The following is a 10,648-nucleotide window of genomic DNA, read 5'->3' on the forward strand; positions in this document are numbered from 1 at the left end:
GGAAGACCTTAATATCAGAATAAATCTGATGATATCCTGGTTGCCTCTGACTTTAAAACTTTTATGGGTGGGAAGTCCATTGTCCTTTTAATGTTCAGCAATATTTAGGTTGATCTTTTAAAGAATAGTACTGTTAAATGAGATAAAGACGAAAACATGATCTAAGTATAATTTAAACTAATTCATAGTTCATTCTTAATTGTCTTAATCATAACTTAATAATAACTTAATCATAAATGGCATTTAACATTTCTGGTTATAACACCAATGTATTTACGATAGTTTTATAGTTAAAAAATGAGGTCTGCAGATGCTGGAGATCACAGCTGAAAATGTGTTGCTGGTTAAAGCACAGCAGGTTAGGCAGCATCTCAGGAATAGGGAATTCGACGTTTCGAGCATAAGCCCTCCTGATGAAGGGCTTATGCTCGAAACGTCGAATTCCCTATTCCTGAGATGCTGCCTAACCTGCTGTGCTTTAACCAGCAACACATTTTCAGCGATAGTTTTATAGATAAAGTTTCATTGAGTGGAACACTTTGACATCTTTTTTTCTTTCCTTTTATTTTAGGTTGAATATCTCGTGCAGCAGAATGTAATCCCCCCTTTCTGTAACTTACTGGGAGTTAAAGATGCTCAGGTGGTACAGGTTGTACTTGATGGACTGAACAATATTTTGAAAATGGCTGGTGAGGAAGCAAGTACGATAGCAGAAATGATAGAGGAATGTGGAGGTAAGCTTCCAGGACTTGTGTTCTTTCTCATTGAAGTTCATTTCATTTTGACAGACCCCATTTAAATCCAATGGACTGGAAAAAATGTTTATAGATTTCAGGAAAAACTCGATGCAAATCTGTGCTGCTCCAATCATATTTTAAGGTAGTCTTCACAATTGTTTCACCAGGTTCTAATTTTCTTTGACAGGTTTGGAAAAAATAGAAGCCTTGCAGCAACATGAAAATGAAGAGATCTATAAACTAGCTTATGAAATCATAGATCAGTACTTTTCTGGTGATGATGTAAGTATAGAATTGGTTTGTTGAGCTCACAAGATTTGTAGAAAAGTGGTAAGAGAATGTTAGCAAAGTGTATTTTATTCTTCAATTCCTCTTTTTCAACTAAGCACAAATGCAATGACAAACTCAGCAGTGAGTTCAGTTATTGAGGGTGCCAGTCCTGTTTGCAGGTGCATACATGACACAGGAAATCACTGTCTCACTTGTGAAATAGAGAAATACTATTGTTGCAAGTGTGCAAATGACAATCAGCTGCCTCTTCTTGAAATTTTGCAGCAAATTCATGACTTGTAGCTGGAATTATGGAAGTAAAATTGATTTTGTCCGTGTCACCAACCATTGAATTGCACCCTGATTTTTTTTCTAAAATGCAGAAACAAATTAATCCAGATTGAGAAGCTGCTTGTGCCTTTTATATCTAACATTATTACGTAGTGTGATGAACAAACTACATTAAAGCATGACCCTGTATATAACATAATGTAAACAGTTTCATATATGTTTGTCCCAATCCTTCACACAACACCAGGCAATAGTCCAACAGGTTCATTTGGAAGCATTAACTTTTGGAGCGCTGCTCCTTCATCAGGAGGCAGTCACCTGATGAAGGAGCAGCGCTCTGAAAGGCAGTGCTTCCGAGTAAACCTGTTGGACTATTACCTGGTGTTGTGTGATTTTTAACTTTGTACTCCCCAGTCCAACACTAGCGTCTTCAAATCAATATTCTTGACTTTTGCTTCCCTTTTGTCATTTCTGTCAGAAAGCACAAATGATTCATGGCTGCCTGTGGAATTTGGGAACAAATTTTCTCTGACCCCCTCGATTCCAATCCCACAAATAAGTTTGATGACCTGAATCCAGTTGCCTCTAAATCGAGTGCTTCAGGGCCTCAATTGCAATTTTCCATCTAATTTTTGTACTTTGTTTTTGTGTTTTGTCAGTCTTTTTCATATATTATTAAAATAGAATCACAATGGTTGTGTATCACAGTTTTTTTTTCAAACTAATTACCCTCCACCCAAGAAGAATACTTTCTTTTCTGTATCCTTCCTTTCATCTTTCTTAAAGATTTGATTTATAAGTGCAATGCACTAGCTGATTTTTACTTAATTTGGACGACCAAGATTTTTTTTAATGGGATCAAATCAGGTACTGTATTCGGCTGAACTATCAGTTCTTGAGTGAAGGAAATTCTTTCCACTTTTTCTTTTAAAAAGTTAGTTCTTGAGATGTTGGTACTGCAGAAGTTCATTGACTTCCCAGTTGCCCTTGAGTAGTAGTAGTAGTGAGCAGTTGTCTTGCGGGTGCTCCGTCAATGCTAGTTAGTAAGGCAATCCAAATTTTAATGCATTGGCTGTGAAGGAATAGCAAAACATATCTCAAATCACAGTGGCCTGTGAATTGGAGATGATGTTCCCATGCAAAATGCCTTGGTTCTGGGTGATGCAAGTTGAAGCTAGAGAAGCATTAATGATTTGCTGTGGTACATCTGGTATATGATGCTGCTGTGACAGTGGGTACTGATGGTGGAGGGAGTGAATGCTTAAAGTGTGGGTTGAATGCTAATCAAGTGGACTGCTTTAATGAGGTTGTATTTCTCAAGTGCTGTTGCAGGTGAATTCATACAGGCAAGTGAAGAAAGTACATTTCATTTTACTGCTGACCTTTACTTCATAAGCAGTGGACAGACTTTGAATAATCAGAAAGTGGGCCGCCGACTGTATGACATTCAGCCTCTACACTCACTCTGTTTACATTTCTAATTTCTGCTCAGTACTAACTTCCAGGGTGTTGATGTTGGTAGACAAAATTAAAAATCTCAACACCAACAGGTTTATTTGGAAGTACAGGCTTTTGGAGCATTGCTCCTTCATCTGGTAGCTCGTGGGACAGAATAATAGGACTCAGAATTTGTAGTAAAAGATCAAAGTGTCATACAACTGGTGCGATGTATTGAACAAACATAGATCGCTGTTAAGTCTTTAATCACTTATTAATGAATCGAAACCTGCAACCCATTCTATGTAAATCTCAGAATTTCTTTCAAGTAACATTCCTGAGATAACTTAAGGTTTTATTTTGAAAAAGTGACATCTCAGCTCAGACAATGCATTAAAGGTGTGATGTTACAATCTCTGTATTCCAACCTTGAGTCAACTGGTTCTATTTCCAAAGTAGCAATTTATAAAATGCCACATGAACTGACTGCCTACAAATTGTGTGCTTTTTGAACAAAATAGAATGTATGTGCAAATACAAATTCACTCCATAGACTTTTATGTATGTTTGCATGCATGTGAGGAAGAAAGAGTGTGCGTGTGCGCGCGCGCACAAGTGTTACTGTGTGTGTGGAGGTGTTGTGCCTTTCTGAGGGAGAACATGTGTTTGAGAGAGAGTCTGTGTGAGATGCATCCAAGATCCTTGTTGAGGCCATCCTCATAGCTACTGAACTTGGCTATCAGCCTCTGGGCATTTCACTGAGGAGTGATTGAAGTTCTTGTGGGCTATAGAATACATTGGACATTCACTGGAGACAAATTTAAAGTGAAGTAGTGAAATTAAACCAGACAGTGTGAATTTTAGTTTAGGAGTGGCCTTAGTAATGGAAATAATTGATTTATGTTTCACTGGACAAAATTTAACCAGTTAATGAAAAATAGTGTCTAAACCTACCAAACCTGGCCTCCCCTGAAGTGTTTTCATTTTAATGCATTATATTTTTAATATACTCTTTTCATTGTTGATTTCCCTTGAACTTTTGGATTAAGTTTGTCAGCTAATAGCTTAAATCAGTATCTGATACCAAATATTGCTTCTTTAAGCTGTTGTTTTCCAGCACTAGTGTGTAAGATAGGACGTAACAAGTAGAAGTTCTCTTTGTGCTAGTCAGTGGAGACACAAAAACCTGTGTTAGGTAAGGATGTTGATATTCACTGTAAACATTTCCTTTTGAATTAGTGATTCATTAGCAAGAGGTTAAGCTTGAAATCCTCAAATGGTGAGGAATATTGTTAGGAAGATGGTTTGTATGTGTTCTCAAAATGACTTTTAACTTGTTGAGGAAATCCAATTAAGCAGTTTAAAGGAAAATCTAGTACCATTTGAATGGTGGCATGTTTTTTGTAAAAGAGAAATGGGTGAAAAGAGTCTGCTTTTTAAGGCAAAGTTCACTACATTTTATGTATAAACTGAAGAAACAGGAGTTGTCCATTTAGGCTCTCAAGCCTGCTGTACCATTCAATAAAAATCATGGCTGAACCTCCACAATACCTTCCTACGCTAATCCTATATCCCTTGATTACGTTATTTACTAAATATTGTTAACCTGTGACTTGAATGCACTCAAATGGCTGAGCATACACATGTCTCTGGGATTAACAATCCCATACAGTCAGACCTTTCAGTAATGGAATAGCTCCTCATCTCGTCCTAACTGAACTGCACCTTAGTCTGAGACTGTGAGCTCAGTTCAAGATATCCCAGTGAGAGAAACATCATCTTAGCATCTATTTTGTTGGATTTTGAATTCACCCTCCCACATCCCCCAATTCTTCTAACCTACAGAGAGTAGGCCTATTCTACTCAATCTCTTGTCATTGGTCAGCACTGTCTTTCCATGAGTCATCTAGTAAAATATGACCTTTCTTAATTAAGATGATCAAAACAGAATGGTGCACCTAAATGTGCTTTGACAAATGTGTAGATTTAAGTAGTACTTTACTTTAAACTGCAATCCCTTTATTTGTTTTTAAATCTTGCATTTATATAGTCACAGGAAGTGTTAGAGAAATTCACTGCCTGGCAGCATCTTTTAGAGTGAGAAACTGTTATTGTTTTGAGTCCAATGTGACTCTTCAGAAATGCAGTTCTAAAATTCTGAAGAAGAGTCATATCAAACTGAAGACCTTAACTCTGTTTCACTCTTTACAGATGCTGTCAGCCCTGCTGCATTTCTCGAACACTTCAATTTTATTTCAGATTTCTTGCAGTGTTTTGTTTTCACTTTCAAGTCATAGAGATGTACAGCACGGAAACATATCCTTCGGTCCAACTTGTCCATGCTGACCAGATATCGTAAACTAATCTAGTCCCGTTTGCCAGCACTTGGCCCCTATCCCTCAACTTTTCCTATTCATATACCCATCCAAATACCTTTTAAATGTTGTAATTGTACCAGCCTCCACTACTTCCTCTGGCAGCTCATTCCATACGTGCTCTACCCTCTGCATGAAAATGTTGTTCCTTAGGTGCCTTTAAAATTTTTCCCCGCTCAACCTAAACCTATGCCTCTAATTCTGAACTCCCCCACCCCAGAGAAAAGACCATTTCTATTTATCCTATCCATGCCCTTCAAGATTTTATGAACCTCTGTAAGTCACCCCTCAGCCTCTGACGTTCCAGGGAAAGCAGCCCAAGCCTATTCAATCTCTCCCTATAACTCAAACCCTCCAACCATGGCAACATCCTAAATTTTTTTATGTGAGCCCTTTCAAGTTTCACAATATCCTTCCAAAAGGAAGGAGACCAGAATTGCACGCAACATTCCAAAAGTGGCCTAACCAATGTCCTGTACAGCTGCAACATGACCTCCCAACTCCTGTACTCAGTACTCTGATCAATAAAGGAAAGCATACCAAAGACCACCTCCACTATCCTATCTACCTGCGACTCCACTTTCAAGGAACTATGAGCCTGCACTCCAAGGTCTCTTTGTTCAGCAACACTCCACAGGACCTTACCATTAAGTGTCTAAGTCCTGCTTTGATTTACCTTTCCAAAATGCAGCACCTCACATTTATCTAAATTAAACTCCATTTGCCCATTGGCCCATCTGATCAAGATCTTGTTTTACTGTGAGGTAACCTTTACTCTCCACTACACCTCCAATTTTGGTGTCACCTTCAAATTTACTAACTATACCTCATATGTTCACATCCAAATCATTTATATTAAAGACGAAAAGCAGTGTACCCTGCACTGATCCTTGTTGCACATCTAAGTAAAAGCTGCCGAGGTATGAGAATTGATCAGCCTTGTGCAGTGACTTCCTATGGATTTTGACAGTTGGGGGTCAGTATGTGGTGAGGACAGGCTGGTAGAGGACTTTTGCATTCCAGATGTTTAGCCAAAGACCTATTCTTTCATACATCTTCGTGAATGTATTGACAATAGCTTGGAACTCAGCCTCTGTTTGCATAATCAAACATCTGCTATGAATGTAGCTCATTGACAGGGTTTGGTATAGCCTTGGTTCTGGATTGGAGCTAGCACAGGCTTCTTACTTGTCATGTACGTTGGCATCACACTAGAGGAAAGTCTAATAGATAGGGGGGCAATATTGCATTAAGGAAGGTGAAGAAGAAGAACATTGGTATGATGGCACAACCTTCATGTCCCCAGGTTGCATGTTTATTGAGTGGAATTGTCAGACGATCTGGGCTTGCATGCCATTGTGTGACAGACAGAATAGTGACGACTTTCTGTGGACAACCACATGTGAGGACGGCACTCCATTGTCCCTTTGGTTGACAGAACTTGAAGGACTTTGTGAAGTCAAGAAGATAGTGTGTAGAGGTTTCAGCTGCTGTCTGCACTTTTCTTGAATTTTTGTATTTTGTGAAGATCATGTCAACTGTGCCTCTTGGACAATGTAGGCAAAATCCACATTGTGACTCCTGGAGGAGCTCTTCAGCCATTGTGGGGAGGTGATTGAGGAGAATTTTTGTTGTAGGGCAAAACTATGTTCACGATCTATGTTGGTGTATCTTGAGCAAAGGTTTATGTGAAATCTAACATTTTCAGTATCTCACATGTTGCTACTTATAGCATGAGACACCTCAATAGTCTGCTATCTGTAAAAGTAATTAAAGTTTAGTTTCACCCCTTCGCATTTAGTTGGTTAACAAATGGCATTGAACATCTGCTTGATGTAGAAAAAAGGCATCAATTACATTGGGTTATTCTTAGCATTCCAGTTCCTCTCGGTTTAAATTAATTTTTTCACTGAATATAATTGAATAGGAAGCAGTGAAAATGGGGCTTTCACCTTATAAAAGGTTTCAGACCAAAGCTTGAAGCCATAACTGATGGTTGTAGATGCTGAATGAGGCGTGAAGAGCCCCAAGTATCTGTTAAGTTACCATGAAGTCATAGGACAATTTAAATCGTCCAGAATGTTTCCTGCATTAACCACCTTCAAACAGAATGTACAGGGTAATGCTTTTTTTTGTTATATCTCCTCTCATTAGATTGATGAAGATCTAAGTCTCCTTCCTGAAGCGACACAAGCTGGAACTTTCAGTTTTGACCCCACAGCAAACATTCAACCAAAGGAGTTCAATTTCTAAGCTGAGAAGATGCTGTAGCTTCCCTGTCCCTTGCCAACCCAAAACACCAAAAAAATTCACCAAGCAGAAGTGTGATGGAGGCTCGAGAGACATCTGCGCATCTACATTTGATGCATTTTGAAAAGCCTAATTATCAATCGCTCAGCAATTGCCAAAATTTGCTACCACAGGGATTGTTGACACATGTGCATGATTCTTGTGAGTCCATGAGTAACTATCATATCAACAAACTAGAGTAATCCCCAACATCGCCTGTGATTCAGCCTTTCCCTCCCTGGTACCTCATTCCTGTGACAGTAGTAGCAATCTCACTTACAACGTTGCATATTAGGCACACAAGATAATAGCTGTCTACATAGAACAGGAAGATTTCTGAACGATTAAAAATTTAATAATGGGACTTGCAAAGAGACTTGGCTTTGATGTGTGAAATAGGCTTTTTAGAAGATTTTACACCGGGGCTTACAGTAGAAGGATTTGCAAATACCATAGAACCATCATTGGCCAGAGTGGTCCATGGATGAACTAAAACCAGGATTTTTTTTCTGGTAACTGCAAAGCATTTTTTTGCTATAGGGTGGTTTAACAAAAAAATCCTGCTTGCATCCATATTAGGTTGTGCTCGCACTGCCTCTCAGACTAGGCTGGAAACTAAACTTAATGAAGGAGCCAAGTTTAACCACGACTTCTTGACAGTTTGTGCAAGTCTGTGAAAAAGAGCCCCAGCTGATTACTACAACCACTATTAGGAACCTGTGTTTTAATTTTCTTTCCCTGCTCTTTTGAAGTACTTATCAAATGCTGTGCATGGTGTTTTACCTGAGCTGCAATTATTATATCGATGTGACTTGAGCCTCTGCTTTAAGCTGAAAGCAAGATTCACCCACATTTCCTGTTCACATTCAAGTTTTTGCTCCATAAGATAATTCAGATTCTGTACATAGCAAGAAACTTAAAATTAACCATTTAATCTGCTGCGAATCTTGCTTCCAACTATTAGGTGAATCAGTATTTTTTTTTAATTTCAGGTTAAGCCAATCCAGTAGTAAAATAAATTGTTGGACTTTTAATGGGTTTAAACTGTGGAGCTTCCATGTTTGCAGTGACACACAGTCTTACACAGTCGTGCATCGTAAATTGACCGTTCCTTACTGTGGATACTGCTGATAGCTGAGAACTAGCAGCTATTTCATTAAATTTGGTCATGGACTTAAGTATTATTGAGAAGAATCTAAAGCCACACTTTTTATTCAGATGATTAGAAGCAAATTTGAAAAGGAGGAAAATGTTTGAAAAGGAGTGTAAATCTTTACAGAGAATATAACGTAAGCATTGTATAAGGCTGTACAGAAGCTTACAGTTAAGTGTACATCTGGTCCATTAATGTTGAATGCTTTATTTCCTGTATTTAATACGCACCGGGAGGTTTTTTTCGTAGGTATTAGACTAGATGACACTATTCAGGGATGGGGTTTGTTGCTGTGGTGACTGGATGTAAACTTCCCCTCATGCATTATTGTAAAGGGACAGATTGCATTTGAGCTAATTTAGTTAACAAGTGTGGGCAGTATCTACTGTAATTGAATCTGAAAAATGCAATCAAGCTCTGCTGATGAGTTGTATCTCATTGATGAACAAAATTGTGCAGGTTTATATCCATCTTAATACCTTGCCGTCAAGACTGAGCCACTTTAAAGACTACGATATCTTGTATCTTTGAGGGATGCAAGTTTATATAAAACTGCAAGATTTTTACTTGCTGATGAAACTGTTTTAATGATACAAATAGTGTTTTGGCCTCGGTTATTTATATCCTTTTTATAAATTTTAAATTAAAATCTCTCTTTAAGGTGGCTCATTTCAGCTCTTCTGCCTGAAGAATGAGTTGAATTTCATTGTGCCTTTGTTTTTCCTATATATTTTTATGTTGTAAAATCTGCTACATATGGTAACTGCATAATATCCATTCGCACAATATAGAATTTAAAATGTTTTGTGTGTGATTTACTATGTGAAAAGAGACATTCAGTATAAAGTAATTGTAGAATCTAAAGTTCAGACTCACATTTAAAAGCTACCTCTTGTTTTAATAGTCTAATAGTCAAAATATATTCCCCTGACAACGCCCTCCCCCAACCACTCTTCTCCATCCCCCACCCACCCAAATAAAATTCCTCCTCCCCCTCCTTCTTTGGAGTGTTGATTCCTGATTAGGATACAATTCAGAGGGTATCTCATCAGCTCTGGAACTATATGGAGCACCATAGTTCAGCCATCCAAGCCCAGCAGCTCTGGTATTTGCAGTTGTTACATAGTGACTTGTCCCATTTGAATTTTCTTGGCTTGTGAAGGTGTGCGCTAATGAACTATTCCTCATTAGAAAAACACAATCTATGCAAATTAATAGAGAGAGGCATTTAAATTTCACATGTCCTGCAAGGATCCTTGTCACATGCTTGCTCAACCCATCATGATTGGTTCAGGCAACCTGGAGATAAAAGGCATTAGGTCAATCAAAGAAGAAACTACCAGTGGTGTCCGTGGAGGATTTTGTTCAACAGTATCCTGTTATTATATAAGGTGGAGGTCTTATGTTGTAGGGAATAATGCTAACAAACATAGCCAGATTTTCCCTTAAGCCTTGAGTTGTTTGCCATGATGTATTTTGGAGAGGTGAACTTAATATGCTGTTTCCTGCTTTTATCAGCTAGCTTGGTTGCTGTACCTTTGAGACTTCTGGTAGAAAAGTGCTTATCTCTTCCTATGCTTATTTTGGAGAAACATTCAAGGTTTGGTTTGTTTTGGGAGCGAGGAGTGATACAAATCTTGGGAGTATACTTCAGAGCCAAACTCTTCCCTTCCTATTTTTGCATTTCAATATCCAGAATGTTGAAGGTATTTTGAGTCATTAAAATAATTTTACAAGTTAATTCCCTTTGTGATTTTTGTAAAGTAAATATGTTATTAAACAACCTGTTGGTATCTCCAGAAGGTGAAAATATGACCATTTGACAATTTACTTTATCGTTTTTGTACAAAGGCTCATGTTGAAAAAAATACTCCCTTTGACACTTCAGGAAAAATGGTTCAGAAAATTGGGAGATTACTTAATGTTTTACTGTAGATGGAGTACAGCAGTCAGCAGAATTTTGACCAAAAGCAATTACAAGTACTGGCAATTTGAAATAAAGCCAAAAATGCCAGCAACTCAAAGTTTCTACCTGATCTGTTTACCCTATTTTCTTTTGCGAGCTTGACAGACATTGGGTTTACCAGCATTGTGTA

At 38.1% G+C, this 10,648-nt stretch overlaps 1 protein-coding gene across 1 annotated transcript in view; it reads left to right on the forward strand.

Annotated features, from left to right (window-relative positions):
• The window catches only part of kpna3 (karyopherin alpha 3 (importin alpha 4)), a 152,160-nt gene extending 141,798 nt beyond the window's left edge, over positions 1–10,362 (forward strand). Inside the window, exons 15-17 of the mRNA XM_060833393.1 lie at positions 572–734; positions 925–1,019; positions 7,265–10,362. Coding sequence (XP_060689376.1) covers positions 572–734; positions 925–1,019; positions 7,265–7,363 — 357 coding nt within the window. The 3' untranslated portion in view covers positions 7,364–10,362. The remainder of the gene's footprint in view (positions 1–571; positions 735–924; positions 1,020–7,264) is intronic.
• Positions 10,363–10,648: the final 286 nt, after the last annotated feature.

Source organism: Hemiscyllium ocellatum, chromosome 12 (genome assembly GCF_020745735.1).
Source record: "Hemiscyllium ocellatum isolate sHemOce1 chromosome 12, sHemOce1.pat.X.cur, whole genome shotgun sequence".
In the NCBI taxonomy this organism is placed as follows: Eukaryota; Metazoa; Chordata; class Chondrichthyes; order Orectolobiformes; family Hemiscylliidae; genus Hemiscyllium; species Hemiscyllium ocellatum.